The 19236-nt window shown below is 39.6% G+C and overlaps 1 protein-coding gene across 3 annotated transcripts in view; it reads left to right on the top strand.

The window, feature by feature from the left end:
* Positions 1–3052, top strand: part of GALNT3 (polypeptide N-acetylgalactosaminyltransferase 3) — a 55690-nt gene extending 52638 nt beyond the window's left edge. For 2 of the 3 annotated variants that reach the window (XM_054723137.1, XM_054723138.1), the window contains one exon: positions 1230–3050. In XM_054723137.1, the coding sequence (XP_054579112.1) occupies positions 1230–1352 (123 nt within the window). In that variant the 3' untranslated portion in view covers positions 1353–3050. Of the gene's footprint in view, positions 1–1229 lie in introns of all 3 variants that reach the window. The other variant, XM_054723139.1, reaches the window with a different exon arrangement.
* The last annotated feature ends 16184 nt before the right edge of the window (positions 3053–19236 follow it).

Below are 19236 nucleotides of genomic sequence, written 5' to 3'. Positions count from 1 at the left end.
TGCAGATCAACACTTCTGTGAATTATTAATAATTGTTGCCCATATTTATCTTTTAAAATTTCTTATAATGCTTCTTGTAATAGACATACTTTTTTCCTTGGCAGAGAGAAAAGAAAATCATTATTTTTCTTACCTGAAGTGCTCAATTCTTTCCTTTCCTGTTTGAGTACCTTTTTGTGAATCTAGAACGGAGAGAATACACTCAAGTTCTTTTCTGTTTTTTAAAAACATATTTTAGGGATTAGCTGGAATCTAGTAGTTCTTATTTGAAAATTGTTTTGTGAAATGCAAGAACACTGACTTTTATGACTTACATTTTTTAAAAGAGTTTGTCACTTATGGGTATATATATCTGGAATGTTTCTTGTTTGAAAACTTGATTGAGACCTTGCTCTGTATACCTCTCTTCATTTATATACTACCTTCTGTAGTGGCATAATGGTGGTGTTTACTCCAGAAACCAGCAAGATTTTATCAGACATAATTGATCTTAGAAAATAACAAGTTAAGAATGGTGTATATTTGTTGTGCAGGTCTTCCTTTAGCTTTGATGAAACCTGTTAGGGTTTGGGCCTGTGACTTGGGCTGAGAAAGAATTCACAACTAAAAGAAGAGATGTAGAGAGGAAGTTTATTTAACTTTCCCCTAAGGGAGAGGGCCCAGCCCATGCATTGCTAATCAATACAGGGGCCAGAAACAAAAACCTGGCTTCACCTTTTAAAGGGTAATGGCTGCTGTTGCTAGGTGAGGGGGATTTGAGGCTGAAGTGGAGTTTGTTTTTTAGGAGACAGTACCAGCAGATGCCTTAGGGAGGTGTCTTATCAATATTTTTCCCAAGCCTGTAAAACATGCTTAGAGCAAAAGTTATGAAGAGTTCAAAAGAGGCCTGTTCGAAGGTGGGTTGCAGGGGAAGGGAATTTTCTATTAACTAGAGAATCCTTGGTGCGAATTATCCCTTGGTTCTGAAAAATAGCAAGGAGGAGGGGTATGCAAAAATGTAGCCTTGAGACTATCTTATATTTGTCTTGTAGTTTAACAGAGGAGCTGTTTGAATCAGAGGAGCTAACAATCTTAGGTGCTTCTTATAAATTGTGGAAGGCTATAGCAAAGAAAAGGAAAGGCCTTTTTTTTTTTTTTTCTATCCTTACAAGACCAAAAGTAGTTTTTGTATTTATGAGTTAACTTTGAATCTTAAAACTTAATGTCTGTTGTGTTTCCTTTTATTCTAGGACCTACTTCTATATAATCCATTCTTAAAGATGTGCCTTTCAGCAAATGGAGAGCATCCAAGCTTAGTGTCTTGCAATCCATCAGATCCACTCCAAAAATGGATTTTTAGCCAAAATGATTAAGTGTTCCTTAAAATTAAGGAGTTGAAAAGGAGATATTTTTTCTCATAAAACTGTGACTAGGCATACACTGTAGTTTTTTGAAAATTATGCAAAAGCAGCTAATTGTAACTTATTCCAAGTGCATTTTTCTTATTTATATCTTACAATGTCTCTGTAGCATTGCTATAGAAATCCCTTGTTTCCATTTCAAAGCACAATAATTAATAATACCAAAGACTCTTTTGAAATGTCCGTATGTAGGAGAAGATATGTTTACAGTGTGATGAAAATAATTTTCCAAGTAAAGTGATGTTTGTGTGATTTGTACACTCAAGGATATGCACAGCTACATTCACACACTCACACTTAAAATATTTCTTCTAGTTTTGGGGGGGAAGGGAGAAAGATTTGATACTGTATTTTTTTAACTACATACAAATGGATCAATGAAGGTCAAACATTGGTCTTAATATACAAACCAGGAAATTTTTATAGATCTAGAATTTATTACATGAAAATGTAGGTAAACTTTTTATTTTTCCTTTTGTTTACTTATCTGTCAAATGTTTCCTTAAACATGGAATTAAATGAATAAGCAGTAAACTATTTTTAAAACTTTAATTTCTTGGCGAATTTTAAAATATTTTTTAGTCTGAAGCCCACTTGATTTGAAGCACTTAAGTCTTTCTTAAAAGACTTTTTTAAAGTAACAATACTGTGTTTTCCCAAAGCAATTAAAAAAACTTTTATAACATACTATCTGTTGAAAAGGTGTCTTTTTCCTTCTAGTCTTTTTTTCTTACCAAAATTCACTAATCTTGAATGTTTGTGAAATTAAATTTTAAATGCAGAATACTTGACTCATTTAAAGTGAAATTTTATTTGTTAATGACTTAATTCAATTTGTTACTGTTCAATTAGTAGATTGTCTTTGTGATGAATATTTTTCATTAAAAAAACCTTCTTTCTCTCTATGTGGAAAACACAATAAAACAAATCCTTACTATTGTAACATTGTATTTATGTATTTTTCTCTTTTGGATAAAATGTATCATTGATAATAAGTAGGGGGCGCATGAATTTTGTATTCTGAATTTCTAAGAACTGATTATAGAGCCATCAGATATTTCTTAAGGAAAACTGAAACATTTGATAATCATGGTATAAAAAATGGGTAATGGAGAAGATTCCATGTTAGATGTTTAGAAAGTTTTGTACTAATTCCTGATAATTTTCCTTGAGCATCTGATAGAGTAATTTTTTTTTAATGTGATGCTTATTTAGGAGATTTAGCACTTTTTTTTTTGGCCATTTTATATATAAATCTCTTGTATTCTTATTTAAGAGGTGAAGTAGGATTGCAGAGCCTTACTTGTACAAAAGAAAAATTTTAAATATTGGTTCCATCTTCTCATTATTTCTAACCTTGAAATTGCATTTTTAAAAACCTGCATTCTTTAATTTGTTATAATTCCAACTCTTATTTCAATTAAAGTACCATTTATTGTGTGTCTAACTTTGTGACAAGTTATGGTAGGCAGAGTAAGACTTACATTGCCTTTGAGCTTAGGTCTTATGGAGCAGAAAGAAAGACATAACTTTGAGCTTAGGTCTTATGGAGCAGAAAGAAAGACATAATTTTGAAGAAGTATCATGAGTGACTTTATGATGTTTTATTTTATGATGAGATGACAGGTCATTATTCATATTTGATATTTTTAATACATAAAGTTATTTCTTTATCACTGTAACATACTAATATGTATTGTGAAATACACACTAATGCCCACTTACATGTACAACTTCTGTTTCTCAGTTTGTTACTCTAGAGCAGCAATTTGCAACTAGTGTGCTACAAGAATTTTAAAACATGCAATACCTGACTATTTAATCAGGGGCACTGACATCATTTCCCTTAGATTGTCAAATAAAAAAATGACAATAGCCAACACAATAGCAGTTTAGTGTGAATAGATCAAAATTATACCTATTTTTTTTTTGTCAGATTGGCAACAAATGTATTTTTTGGTGTGCTGCAGAATTTTAGCAATTTATTTATGCCATGAGATGAAAGAGGTTGAAAATTGCTATTCTAAGTTAACATTCAGGAGCAAATGTTGCTCTTAAAATTTTTTTATATCTCCTAATCCTATATAATAAAAGCCTAATATGCTAAGTGTCTGGTTGTCTGGTCACCCGTTCAACCAATCAAAACATAATGATATACTAAGGCCACTCAACCGCTATGATATGCACTGACCACCAGGGGGCAGACAGTTAACCGGTCGACCAGTCACTATGATGTGCACTGACCACCAGGGGCAGACGCTCCGACTGGTAGGTTAGCTTGCTACCAGTCCAGCCGATCAGGACTGAGTGAGACAGGCTGGACACACCCTGGAGCCCTCCCGTGGTCCCTCCCCGGCTGGCCAACCTTCCATGTCTCTCCCCAGCCCTGATTGTGCACAGGTGGGGTCCCTCGGCCTGGCCTGCACCATCTCGCACTGGGACCCCTCAGGGGATGGTGGAGAGCCGGTTTTGGCCTGATTCCACAGGGGGAGTGCCGCTCAGCCAGAAGCCGGGCTCATGGCTGGCGAGCACAGCGGCGGTGGCAGGAGCCTCTCCCGCCTCCACGGCAGCGCTAAGGATGTCTGACTGCTGGCTTAGGCCCACTCCCCCTAAGCTGGCAGTTGGACATCCCCTGAGGGCTCCCGGACTGCAAAGAGGGTGCAGGCCAGGCTGAGGGACACCCCCCCAAGTGCACTATTTCATGCACCAGGCCTCTAGTATGAAATAAAATTAAACAAAACAAATTCTCAAAGATATTTTATAAATGAACTTAAGTAAAACATATTTTAAAAACAATATAAATACGAGTGCTCTCAGTGTATTAGTCACATGCTGCCATGTCAAGAGCCAACCAAAATCTGTTTAATTAGGTTGATTGTTATGGCTGTGTTAAATGCATTCAAAGGGAGAATTCTTCTTACCTGATTTGGGAGCCCCCGGCTGTTGCTCAAGTGACATTTAACTCATTTCACTAGAGATTTATCCTTTCTGGTCAGGCAGTAACTTTTAAAAGGCTGAATTTTGAAGCATTGCTCATAGAAGTTATTTATGCAGCCTGGTTGACATCCATTTGAGACATTTAAATGTACTCAAGTGTGAAACTGTGGAACTCTTGCTCAATTTGAAGCTACCATGGCAAATTCTGCAGAAGACCTGACATGTTGCCTTTTTTCCAGAGGACCAAGTCCCAGGGACTCTAGATTGGGAGGCTATACTGCCAAACCTTCTAGGGTCAACCTGATGGGTGGGTTCCCTGAAAACTGGGATATGGCCACACAACCATAGGAGAAAGTCAGCAATACACTAAAATTGCCTATTACTACAACCAATCATGATAATGTTTACGTTGCTCTGTTACCAGATAATTGGCCTTGCTGTTGACAATTTAAATACTATTGTAAACCATAAAAATATCAGAGCAAAAGGTAGGGAGCTGCTGTTTCTGAGAAAACAGGATTGAATGCTTTGCAAAAACTTAATATTTTTAAAAATTTGGCTAAGTTATATGTGGATAAGAATTATAAAAGATAGGTGAGACAAAAATCTAGGAAGATTCTGTGCTCAAATTGCTTCACAATAGGCTTTAAAGGATTTGTGCAGGAAAGATGTTGCCCAATTCTCATAAACCAATTCATACTCAAATAAAAGGGCTTGGCCTTACAATGGAATATTTGTGAAGGAATTAATATACATAGTGTGTGTGTATTTTAAGTTAAAATATTTGATATGTATCTTAATTTTTATGGCCTTCAATTTTAAATTCCCTTTTCAAATCATCATCTATCATCCCAATTGTGTTGAGTTTTTCTCCTCCATACATATATAGACACTACTGTTCTCCAGTCTTCAACAACTCTAGTTTTCAACAATATTTCGGAAATATTGTTTTTGTTTCAGTGATTGCAGTAGGCATTAGGAGCTAATGATGCACAAAGCAATCCCTATCTTTAAGAATTTTAGAGTATAGTAATGTAGTTATCAATGAAGTATCATAATGATGCTATTTTATTTAATTTTTTTTTTGTTACTCCTCACCTGAGGATATTTTTCCATTGATTTTTAGAGAGAGTGGAAGGGAGCGGGAGAGACATCGGTTGACTGCTTCCTGCACTCACCCTGATAGGGTCAGGGATTGAGCCTTCAATCTAGGTACATGCTCTTGACCAGAATCGAACCTGGGATCGTTCAGTCCACAGGCCAATGCTCTATCCACTGAGCTAAACCAGCTAGAGCCAGACTTATCTCTTGAGTACTACATCGGTCACAACGGAATACTTTCTTGAACATTAGCTGCGATAGTATTTGTTTCCTTAGTTTATTCACATAAAGACACTTTCCTACAGAATATTAATACAAACCATCCAAAACCAGATAATCAATATTGATACAATACTACCATCCAATTCATTCCAAAAACCTCATTCAAATAGCCCTAACTTTCTCAATGTCTCTTTTTCCTTCCTGGTCCAGGACCTACTCTAGGATCATGCCTCACATTTAATTCTCATATTTTTTTTTTTGGTTTCTTTTAATCTGGAGCAGCTTCAAGGTCTTGCCCTGACTTTCATGTAGCTTACAGTTTTAGAGTATAAAGAATGTCAACCAACCTAGGGCCATGTGATATTTTCTTATGTCCAGACTTAAACCATTCATTCTTATCAGGAATAGCACAGAAACAATATTGTAGTATTCATCAAGAGTCCTTCAGTGTTATTTCTTCCTACCACTAGAGATGTTAACCTTGATAACCTGTTCAAGTTGGTGCCTGCCAGATTCCTGAACCATAAGGCCACCTTTTCCCACTTTGTAGGTGGTATTTATTAAGAGATACTCCAAGACTATGCAAATATATAATTCTTTTTTTTTTTTTTTTTACACTTGCCAGTACTCAAGGGGAGGAGGGCTTGGGGGGTTACTGGATAAAGACAGTGAAGGGATTAGCTAAAGAACATATTTGCATACCCCATGGACACGGACAATAGTTCGGTGAAGGCCAAGGGAAGGGGAGGGAGGGGTGGCAGACACATATCTATACCAATAAAAGGGTAATATGCTAATTAGACTGGATGTCTTCCGGACAACCTTCCAGATGTCCTTCCTGACAAAGCCAGGCCTGGGTGAAGCCTCCTGGGGTCCCAGGTGCCCGCGGCCAGCCCAGGAAAAGCTGCCCATAGTTCTGGGCACCTGTGGCTGGCCCAGGTGAAGCTGGCCTGGGTCCCAGGTGCCTGTGGCTGGCTAGAGGGAGGAAAGCCTGGGTCCCAGGTGCGGGGGCCAAGGCAGAAGAAGTTAGGGGTGATCAGGCCAACAGGGGAGCAGTTAGGGGTGATCCGGCCAGCAGGGGAGCAGTTAGGGACGATCAGGCAGGCAGGCAGAGGTGGTTAGGGGCGATCAGGCAGGCAGGCAGGCGAGCAGTTAGGAACCAGCAGTCCCGGATTGCGAGAGGGATGTCCTGCGGGATCGGGCCTAAACCGGCAGTCAGACATCTTCCGAGGGGTCCTGGATTGGAGAGGGTGCAGGCCAGGCTGAGGGGGATCCCCCTCCCCCCCCCCCCCCGTGCCGTGCATGGATTTGGTGCACTGGGCCTCTAGTATTTTATATATATCTATATCTACATGTTACCTAATTATATATTTGTACACACATCTTTATCTATTCCTGGATCTCTCTCAGTTGCAATCCCATACTGTAACCTCTATTTCCATAAACCTCTCTAACTATGAGAACACTGGTTCCCATTATCTTCATTCTATTTAATTATTTACTCCCCCCGCTCCCCTCAATGTAAGTAATCTGACCATGCCGTCAGACTTCTTGGCCTCTGGTCTCATCATCACTTCCTCATCCATTTCCTCCATCTTTCTAACCTCCGCAGCCCAGCTACCTCCAAGAGAAGGGAAAGAAAGAGGAGAGGAGACAAGAGGAGAAAAAAGAGGAAATAATTTTTTATTTTTTATAAACACTTCTTGAAACAAACAAAAAAATATTTGAAACTAATGGGTTTGACCAAATTTCATGTATTTTACTGTAGTTGAGACTAGAAGAAATGTGAACAAATTTTAAAAAGGACAAATCATAAGGGGCATTTTGATAACTTTGTAAAGGTTCTATATATTGAAAAGTTGGAATAACATTTGCAACATGTATATCTGTTTTCTAGTGCTACTATAACAAATCACCACAAACTTGGTGACTTTAAACAACACAAATTTATTACCTTGCAGTTCCAGAGGTCAGAAGTCCTAAATGGGTCTCTCTGGTCAAATATCAAGCATTTAGCAGCACCGAGTTCCTTCTGGAAACTATTTCCCTGCCCTTTCCAGCCTGTAGAGGCACCCACATTCTTTGGTTTGTGGCTCCATTTCTCCATCACTAAAATCAGCAATGTAGCACCTTCAAATCTCCCTCTGAGTCTGATCCCTCCCCTGTCTCGCTCTTCCACTTCTAAGAATCCCTACAATTATGTTGAGTCCACTAGGTAATCCAGGGCCATCTCCTTATTTTAAGGTCAGTTGATTAGCAACCTTAATTTTAATTTGCATGTGAAATAACATATTCAGAGGTTCTTGGGACAAGGTTGTGAACATTTTGGGGAGGCCATAATTCTATCTACCAGGATATAAGACTACATACAAAAATGTTGACATCTTTTTTTTTTTCTTCTTCTTTTTTTTTTAATTCTCACCGGATGATATTTTTCCAGTGATTTTTAGAGAGAGTGGAAGAGAGAGGGAAAGACAGAAAGAAACAGATGTGAGAGAAACACATCAATTGGTTGCCTCCTGCATAGAGCCCCGACCAGGGCCCGGGCCTGGGAGAAGCCTACAACCGAGGTACGTTATGTGCCCTTGACCGGAGTTGATCCCAGGACCCTTCAGTCTGCAGGCTGAAGCTCTATTGAGCCAAACTGGCTAGGGCAGAATGCCAAGGGAGTTAAAGGGATGACCCTGAACACATCAGTGGGCATGTAGATGAGTGTCAGGGATGTTTTACTGGCAGACATGACTGTGCTCTGTACTTTGGAGGACAACTTAAAGCTAGCCAGGTTGACTGTCCTTTAGCTTTCCACGAGTAATCTGGAGTTTATTCTTCGGGTAGGGTCAAGAGGGTGGTCTTTTACCTACTCCTGAGGGCAGGAGATGGGCCATGGTGGACTTAGAAGCAGAGGAGGCTGAGCTGACCCCTCTCCTGATCCTGATCCAAGGCCAGACCTGCAGCTCCAGATGCACATCCCAGATGCCCTAGCTTTCCGCTCTATTACCTTCTCCTTCCCTACTAATGACTTTTGTAAACTTCCTAGGAAATGGGAGCATGCTCTGATGGAAAACCTTCTGGAAGATGTCCTCTATCAATGGTGATATTGATTTCTTACACAGACAGGCTTATGATGGCTACCGAATTGTAAACCACTAAATGATGTAGTGTTAGAGATAAATCGTAGGGAGTAAAAATAAAGAAGAGCAAGAATCTGGATTAACACAAAATTCAATTATTAGCACAAATGTTGGGATAATGGTTATCTCAGAATGTGGGAGAACAGAAATGTGATGGGAGGGGACACACAAGGACTCTCTATGGTACATTTTATTAAGGTGGATGCTCAGGTGTTCATTTTATTATTTTTAAAAATGAATATTTTCATTTTATATATATTTATATTTCAATATCCCTGTATGTATGGGTAATATTTTTTAAAAGAAGATGTGAAGAGGCAGGAGCATGAGGATGATGAAGAAATAAGGATATGTGGAGGTGGGGCTATGTCACAAAGATGGTTTGCTTTGTCTACCATTACTTTACTCTATATTCTCTACAATAGCCCTGTAGTCTCCAATTTGTTATAAAGAATTAATGACAGATGTTTGTTTAACCTTATAAGAGGCTTTGCTAAGCAAAGTGCTTTGTGAATTGGAAGTGGAATTTACAATCCGTTAGAAGGGCCTACAGGATATGGAAGCTGTAGAGCCCAAGCTAGCAGCATTGAACAATGCAGCATAAAAGGTTTTGCATTGTGTTCCAACCAGAGAGCAAATGCATTTAATGGGAGTTATAAGGGAACCATGGGAATTCTCTGTTTATAGAAAGTTCGAAGGGAGTTGCCACTGTTTCAGTGAGGAGGGGCTTTGTGGAGGAGGCAGGATTGCTGGAGCCATTTGATAGAAGCAGGAGAGGTTGAACTGGGGGAAGAAAATGGTTCAGGATTTGAAGGATTCGTGGTCCTGTTGCTATTTCGTCGGCTATGGAGCAGGAGCTGCCCGTATGGTGATCTCCCAGGCCCGCGGTGGACTGTTCAGGAATGCTCCACTGTGGCTTCCACCTCCTCTCTGGCAGTCCTTCTCCCAAACCACAAAACCCAAATGAATGTGTTTTCCTTCTAAATGGGCAGAGCTTTAAATACGGAACCCAAATTTTCAGTTTGAGAAGAGTGAAGCTTTTGATGGCATTTTTACTTCTGGTCTTTATTTTTCGAGTGTAGCAGTAAAGATAAACTAACCTCCTCCCTCCGTGCATACTTTTATGGCTAACCGGAAGGTGGACGCCCTCATGCTTATCATGTTTATCCCCATTCTTGACTGCTTGTTTCGTACTTTTAGTCTGTTTTTCTCAACAATGGAAGTGTGCCTGCCCCTTGGTATTCAAACTCACTTTGTGCAGGGAGAAGAGAGTTACCAAAGGCCTAACAATTACAGCATCCTCTCGCCTGGTTTCTGCTCCATTTGGGGTGGGAGGCCTCTTCCATTTCCACATGAATATTGGGATCAGCTTGTCAATTTCTATCTATCTATCTATCTATCTATCTATCTATCTATCTATCTACCTACCTACCTATCTATCTATCTTTATGTTGAAAGTATTACAGATGTCCCCCCCCCCCCCATGCTCTTCTTCCTTTCCATTGTCCTTCTCCTCCCCCAGATCCCAAAGTCCTCTTCTTCTAAACTCACTCTAGCAAAAGGCTCCACATTGGGAAAGACTGATGAGTCCCTCCAGGAGAAGACCTGACATCATAATCACACCCACCCTGCTGCCCATCCCAGGAAACTTGGACCTGCACCATCTAGATGATGGCCATAATTATAAGGAGCAGTTTAAACAGTTGCTTAAATTGGCCCAAAAACGGAAGTCAGTTTATTTTTCATACAAATTGTATCTAATCAGAGTAGAAGTAAAATAGAATTCTTTTTATATTTTCTATGTAGAAAATGATATTACAACATCATCAGAGGAACAATGCATGGAGCTAAAAAAATATAGAGGAAAGGTATTATAGAGGCATGCTAGTCAATGAACAAAACTATGATGTTAATTTTGATTTTGTGACGTTCGTGATATTTTTTAACTTTTCAAAATTTATCTTTCGAGATTATAATTCTCAATATAGCATTTACCTTTGTGCTCTATGTATATGATTTTATGTTTTACTTTCATCACAAGAAACCTCCAAGTTGTAAAAGCTTCAGCCTCCACAACACTTGGCTCTGCCCTCAGAGCCCAGAAAAATGAACAACTGCAAATGTGAACAGTGAACGGTAAGTGAAGGCGCTTATTCTCATAGCCACATGAGAAGGTGAAATGCAGCTTCGTTTATGCTGTTTTTACAATGTTTCAGGTTCTGCTTTTTAACCCATATTTTTATATTTCCTGCTACCATGTGGAACCATTTTTTCAGAGTCAAGTTCATGTTACACTTACTCTTTTCAGAGCATTAGCCACCCTCCTAATTCAGAACTGTGCTTTCTGGTTGCTGGAAACCTGCCCAGTGAGCATTGCCCTTGTGCACCCATTTGATATAGAGCTTCCACGAACTGATGTTTAATAAATATTTAATAGGATGTGTTCAGCTAAATTAGGTCAGCAGCTAAGGTGGGAGGGGAACTGCAGTTTTATTAATATTGCAGCAGCTTCGGATGTCGAAAAGCATTAGAAAGCAAAGGCCCTGACAGGGAGGACAGTAGGTCCTGCCCTCTTTTTGTCAGGGAACTCCAGAAGCGGCTCAAAATTCCCAAGATGTTCCAGTCAATAGCAGCTTGAGTCTAATGCTGATCTGAGAGCCCAGCGGGAGAGGCGTTGTAACACCCCAGCCTGTGAGCTTCAGAGGGTTTGGAGACTCACACAACACGGGACCAAATCACTGTGGAACATTGGAGAATATAGTCGTAAAGGGGCGTCATTTCTGAAACTTACACTCAAATGATATAGGAGGAAAACATGAGAGGTAAAGCAAAGATGTTAAAATTTAACATTTGGGGATCTGGGTAAAAATACATGGGCCCTGGCTGGGTGGCTCAGTTGGTTAGAGCATTGTCCTGTACACCAAAAGGTTATAGGTTCGATTCCCAGTCAGGCCACATACCTAGGTTGCTGGTTCGATCCTCAGTTGGGGCAAATAAATATGGGAGGCAACTCACATCAATGTTTCTCTCTCTCAAATCAATAAAAATTATCCTCGGGTGAGTATTGAAATGGAATTTTTTTGGTACCACTCTTTTTAATTTAAATTATATTTTTAAATTACAGTTTACATTCACTATTATTTTGTGTTAATTGCAGAGGTATAGCAAGTGGTTAGACATTCATATACCTTCCAAAGTATCCCCCCAATATTTCAAGTACCCACCTGCACCATACATAGTTATTACAATATTGTTGCCTATATTTCCTATGCTGTACTTTGCCTCCCTATCTGTACTGCTCTTGAAACTTTTATACAAATCTACAATTATCTATATATATAAAAGCCTAATATGCAAAGCGTCCCTTCGGGAGTTCGACCAACTGGGAGTCCCATTGCTCGCTATGACGTGTGCTGACCACCAGGGGGTGGCACGGAACGAAGGAAGGCCCTTGCTGGCAGCTGGCAGCCGGGGAAGGGAGGCTCCGGCAGACAGCTGGCAGCTGCTAGGGACCCTACCCATATACACATTTCATGCACTGGGCCTCTAGTGTAAAAATAAGAAGTTAACGGAAAACAACTACAACAAATAAACACAGAACAAAACAATAACAAAGTAACTGTGGATCTCCATTTCAACCCTACTTTTTTTCTTAGTGTAATGAAAACACTGATACAAAAAAAAATTTAAAGGATTGTTCCCATCTTTCTTTATCTGAAAATTACTGAATGCTAAGCATTATTGAGGTTTTTTTTTTTTTTAAATTTAAATTGTTTTAAATGCTGCCCATTTAAGAGAATGAGAACTGTCTGTGAGTAAAAGGAACCTGAATCTTTTAAGACTTGATAGACAATTTCACATTTCAAACGATATAGATAATACAAGCAGTAGAACCCCTCAATTTTTTTTTGAAAAGTGGGATAAAGTTAGAGGTCCTGGCATTCCTGCCAGTAGCCTGACTTTATTGTTGTTATTGCTATTCTTCTTCACTTTTTTTACATCGCCTCAAAACAAGGTAGGTTCTGTTGAGATGGTAAAAGGGTTATGAAAGCGTTCCTCCAAAAAGGAGATTTTTGCACTACACTGGAGGAACAATGCACCTGTTTGCTAAATAGAGAGGAACTTTGACTGGGGTAGGACTGGCCACCTATGATATAGCTATGAGGTCACTACAGGCCAGAGGAGAGGGGTGCAGAAAAGACAATGAAATATCCAAAAAACATTTTCCTTATGGTAGTCCTTGCCGTTAGGAAGAGAAAACACATTTCCCTCTGTTTCTTCTTTTCTCACCTCTTTATGCCTTCTTTCTTCCTTCTCCACATGCCCTTCTAGTCCCAGAACTTAAGGTAAGTCTGTTTGAATGGCTCTTCTGCTGCAATTACTATGCCACATACATATAAAAGCGTATTAACCACTTACTACATTTTACACAATTTACTACATCTCCTAAAGATATTTATGTGGTTCTAAGCATCTAATTTAATGGTAACTTTAGAAACAAAGACTATAAACTAAGAAATGAATTATGAATTTTTACTTTTGAATCAAAACAATTTTCAGTTTTGCACAGCCTCAATTTAGTACAGCTATAGAGGAGGAAACCTGATCTGGGCTGAGAAATTGGAACTCTTATTCATGTCCCATAAACAACAGCATCTGATTGAGTGTGTCCCCAGCAAATCTTTGCTTCCCTGTGTTTGATATAATAGGTCTCTAGCAACCCCTTTTTATAGTCCTGACAAAAGTTTCTATTAAATTATTTGGCATCATTACTACCTCAGTAGTCAAGTCAATTGCATTCTGATTATCTTTAATGTTTGACTTTAAGGTTTTTCAGCCTTCCTATAGGAAATAAAAGGCACAGCATTAGTTTTCTATACTTGGCCAATCACTAGGATCCTTGAGCAGCTTGTTAAGACATAGATCCCCAGGTTCCTACTTGGTGGTCTGGAACAAATTCCAGATTCTGTATTCTAAAATAACAGCTCCTTACTTAGCTATGTTTGGGAAACAATGCCAATGGAAAGGGGAAATTGGAAAGTTTCCCAAATGGTACTAAATATGCAAGTCATTCATGCAGAGAAATAGCTTTATTAATTGGTATTCTTACCTAATAATAGAGAAACATGTAAATTGACCGTACCTCCACTACGCTCACAGCCAATCAGAGTGAGTATGCAAATTAACCCAACAAAGATGGCGGTTAATTTGCATATACACCTGGGTCCCGGGAACCTCCTCAGCACCGAGGTCACTCCCAGCCAGCCATCGGAGGGGTGGGAGGGTCCCCTTTCCCAAGCCTAAAGCCTAGGGCAGAGGCTTTAGGCTTGGGAAAGGGCCACGCCTGCAATCAGAGGTGCTGCGGGTCCCCCTTCCCAAGCCTAAAGCCTGGGATAGAGGCTTTAGGCTTGGGCTGAGCCTGGGATCAGAGGGAAGGGGAAAAAAAAAAAAAGGAAACATATCCTCAGGTGAGGATAAAAAGAAAAATAAAGAAATGTATGAAAGACACATCTTGAAAATGCCTAAAGAAAGTTGTCATTTTTTCATGGTGAAGGAACTGGAGTCCGTGTTGATGAAAATACCTTGGCACCTGCAGCAGCGGGATTATGGGGCTGGCGCCTTCCCCTGATCAGCCTGGTCACCTCCCGCAAAGGGAGGCCAGACTGTGGCTTAGGTCCACTCCCAACGGAGAGCAGGCCTAAGCCATCAGTAGGACATCCCCTGAGGGCTCACAGTATGTGAGAGGGGCAGGCTGGACTGAGGGACCCCTCCCCAGTGCACGAATTTTGTGCACCAGGCCCCTAGTGTGAATAAATAATGAACCATATTTTGTTTTTCCCAATGTCCTTTATTTAGGTAATTGTTTTACCTAATTAAGCAGGTAACATTTATTGTAGGAAATGTAGTGCTAGATACAGCATTGTTTTGAATCCTCAAAATACTTCTATTAGATCCATATTATCCCCATATTTCTAATAATGGGAGAAAGATTCAGATGAGCTCAACATCTTGGCCACAGTTCTCCTGATGGCAGGTTGAAGAGCTAGAATTTGAATTTAGAAATGTGTGATGTCTAGGTAAGTGCTGGTAAAATGCTATTTTCTGGGGAGTGATATACATCCAGATCCTATATTTTCTATCTGTGATAGCAATAAGACTAGTATGCAAATGATAAGCTTGAGACTATGTATAAACTGAGCATGAAATATTTGCTATGCTTTATTTGCGATGGCAGGAAGAAGGAAGGCATCTCGTGTTTTGTTTTTCTGATTAACCCTAAACTAGTTTACCACATCCATTGAGTTAAATTAGTTTTCAGAATGTAGAATTACTTCTGATAGTTACTATTGAATGTGAGTATACTTGTAGTTTGCCAGATTTCCTTAAAAACACAAAACAAAATAAAATTTAAAAGCTACCCAGGGGGTCTGATACGGGAGGACCTGGCAATCCTTCTAGAATGTTCTTACCTATGTTCTTACCTAAATACAAGCTTCCCTTCTTCCTTTAACCCATCTTCCTTCATCCCATGCCACTTTCTAAGGAGCAAGACCTCTGGAAATTGAACCTCAGCTGCAGTTTATTATGTGTCAGGCACTGTGTCAGCATTTGTTATACAACCATAAAAGGCAATGTTTTGGTCTCATGGAATTTACATTCCTAAAGGGAAGAAATAATCAACAAGCAAACAGCTGAGGAATATCAGAGAACCATGGAAAATACAAAATCAATTAACAAGATAATAAAACTAGAAAGTGAGTAGCACGGATTGGATGGTCAAGCAAGGACTCTCAGAGCTCTGAGTGACAAAAAGGAGGCAGACATTCAGCCGTCCCTCCAAACTTCTTTGGAGCTGGGTGGTGGGGTGGGCTCTCCCCCCATTTCCTTTTGAAGTCCTACGTTTGATTGCTGTGAGGGAAGACATGCTGTAGTGGGACTGGTGACTTGAAATATACTAATAAATCTATGAAAAGAGGAAAAATGCTGGCTAGTAGCTGGAAAGTGTACCACAATTACTGGATTCCTACATTAATTTAAGAAGCTGTGTTCTCTACAATAAAAACAACAACCCAATTAAAAAATAGGTAAAGGGCCTGGACAGTGTTGCTCAGTGGTTGAGCATCGACCTATGAACCAGGAGGTCACTGTTTGATTCTCGGTCAGGGCACATGCCTGGGTTGTGGGCTTGATACCCAGTGGGGGACGTGCAGGAGGCAGCCAATCAATGATTCTTTTTCATCATTGATGTTTGTATCTCTCTCTCCCTCTCCCTTCCCCTCTGAAATCAATAAAGATATATTTGAAAAAACAAAAACAGGTAAAGGATTTGAATAGATGGTTCTCCAAAAAATATATATAAACTAGAGGCCCGGTGCACGAAATTCGTGCATGGGTGTGTGTGTGTGTGTGTGTGTCCCTCAGCTCAGCCTGCACCCTCTCCAATCTGGGACCCCTCGAGGGATGTCCGACTGCCCGTTTAGGCCCAATCCTAGTGGAATTGGGCCTAAACGGGCAGTCGGACATCCCTCTCACAATCCAGGACTGCTGGCTCCCAACTGCTCACCTGCCTGCCTTCCTGATTGCCCCTAACTGCTTCTGCCTGCCAGCCTGATTAGTGCCTAACTGCTCCCCTGCCAGCCTGTTTTCCCCTAACTGCCCTCCCCTGCAGGCTTGATCACCCCCAACTGCCCTCCCTTGTAGGACTGGTCCCTCCAAACTGCCCTCTCCTGCTGGCTATCTTGTGGTGGCCATCTTGTATCCACATGAGGGCAGCCATCTTTGACCATATGGGGTCAGCCATCTTGTGTGTTGGAGTGATGGTCAATTTGCATATTACTCTTTTATTAGATAGGATGGTCAGTAAAGCAAAGGAAAAGATGTTTAATATCATTATTCATTAAGGAAATGCAAATCAAAACCACAATGAGATACCATTGCACACCCACTAGGATGGCTATCATTAAAATTAAAAGGAAAATAACAAACGTTGGCAAGGATGTGGAGAAATTGGAATCCTTATATTTGCTGGTGGGAATGTAAAATGATGTTACTGAAACAGTGGGAAACAGTTTGGCAGTACTTCAAAAAGTTACGCACATGACCCAAAGATTATACTCCTAAGCATAGACTAAATATGATCAAAAACATATTTTGACACACACACACACACACACACACACATAAAAAATTGGTGCACAAATGTTCATAGCATCATTATTTATGTTAACTAAAAAGTGGAAACAACCCAAATACCTATCAACTAATGAATGAATAAAAAATGTGGTATATCTGTACAATTATTCAACCGTAAAAAGAAATGAGGTTCGGATACATTCTACAACATGATGAACCTTGAATACATTAAGCTTAGTAAAAGAAACCAGCCACAAAAGATCCCTTATTGGATGATTTAATTTACAGGAAATAGGCAAATCCATAGAGAAAGAAAATTGATTAGTGGTTTCCCAGGGGCTGGTTTGGTGGGGGTGAGAAGGGAGAATGGGGAGTATATTAACAGTTTCTTTTGGGGGTAATAAAAATGTTCTACATTTGGATAGTGGTGATGGTTGTACAACTTTGTGAATACACTAAAACCAACCTTAAAATGGTGAATTTTATGGTATGTGAATTATATCTTAATAAGAAATATGTTGAATAAAGCTGTGTTACTCCACTGACATATAAATATTGGGGTTGTCTTTCATAAATCAAGTAACTGAGAAGATGTTAATTGTTGAACAAGAAAGATATCTACACCAACAAAACAAAGTTCATCAGTTATTTATTATTAAAATGGTGGTGAAAAGGTTAAATGTAATTTATAAAGAAGCAGTACTTGAAAATTCAGGCACTTGACTTGGATTAAAGATCTTATCCATTCCTGCCTTGGTATTACTTTACAGAGTATCAATAAGCGAAGGAGCTAATCAGATAATCACACTGAGGGCTACATAGACTGACTGGGGAGTCTTCATCAGGATCTCTAAAGAGCATCTGATAGCTCAGGAAGAGTCAGGACTTGGCCTTGAATGGACATTAACACTCAAGAATATAAAGATTGACAGAAGAGATAAATGCCAAGGTAGTAAGAGAGAAATTATGGGGCTTGCTCAGGGAGAAAGTATGTGTTGATTAGTTTTCTGGAGAGTAAGGATATAGGAGTAATAGGATTATGTGTGGAAGATTGGACTAGAGGGAAGAAGAAAGCTCAAATGCCAGGATAAAGAGATAGAAGAAAACTAAGAGAGTTCCACTTTTGTCCTGGATTTTCCCTAAGTCCCTGAGTAAAGTTGGATAATTTTCACTCTCTCTGTTCAAGATTCCTTTTCTTTAATGGGAGGTACTGGAGTTAATTTCTACAGAAAGTGTTTTATTTGTGTTAATGCTGTATTTCATGGTTTACTCTATTAGTTTCATATTATTGTTGTAACAAATTAAGCCACAAACTCAGTGGCTTAAAACAATATAAATTTAGCCTGGCTGGCATAGCTTAGTGGTTGAGCGTTGACCTATGAACCAGGAGGTCACGGTTTGATACTGCACCTGACAGAGTTGCGAGCTTGATCCCCAGTAAGGGGTGTGCAGGAGGCAGCCTATCAATGATTCTCTCTCATCATTGATGTTTCTATCTCTCTCTCCCTCTCCCTTCCTCTCTGAAATCAATAAAAACATATTAAAAACAAAACAAACAAAACAAAACAAAGAACAAACAAACAAAAACACACACACATAAATTTATTATTTTACAGTCCAGAAGTATAAGATCAAGATGTCTCAGAGCAGTGTTCCTTCTGGAGATTTCAGGAGACAACCTGAGAATCTGTTTCTTTGCCTTTTCCATCTTTCAGAGACACATCACCCCAACCACTGGTCCCATTGTCACATCTTTTTTTCCCCACTTTGACCCTCTTGCCTCCTTCTTATAGGGGCCCTGTGATTACAATGGCCTACCTGCATAACCAGGAAAATCTTCCCATGGCAAGATCCTTAACTTAATCACACCTGCCAAGTCTCTTTTGTCATTTAAGTTAATTTATTCACAGGTTCTGAGGATTACAACTGTGGACATCTTTGGGGGGCCATTATTCAGCCCATCACAATCACCTATTATAAATGTACTGGAATCCTTAAAGTATATGTATTTGCTTGTCCCTTTCTAGACCTCCAGGAGTAGAGTCAGGAATATGCATTTTATTTTTTTTATTTATTTTAAAATATATTTTATTGATTTTTTACAGAGAGGAAGAGAGAGGGATAGAGAGTTAGAAACATCGATGAGAGAGAAACATCGATCAGCTACCTCTTGCACACCCCCTACTGGGGATGTGCCCGCAACTAAGGTACATGCCCTTGACAGGAATCAAACCTGGGACCCTTGAGTCCGCAGGCCGACGCTCTATCCACTGAGCCAAACCGGTTTTCGGCAGGAATATGCATTTTAAATA

This window comes from Eptesicus fuscus, chromosome 11 (genome assembly GCF_027574615.1).
Source record: "Eptesicus fuscus isolate TK198812 chromosome 11, DD_ASM_mEF_20220401, whole genome shotgun sequence".
Lineage (NCBI taxonomy): Eukaryota > Metazoa > Chordata > Mammalia > Chiroptera > Vespertilionidae > Eptesicus > Eptesicus fuscus.
Note: the sequence above shows the minus strand (reverse complement) of the source record. Positions and strands in the feature narration are given on the sequence as shown.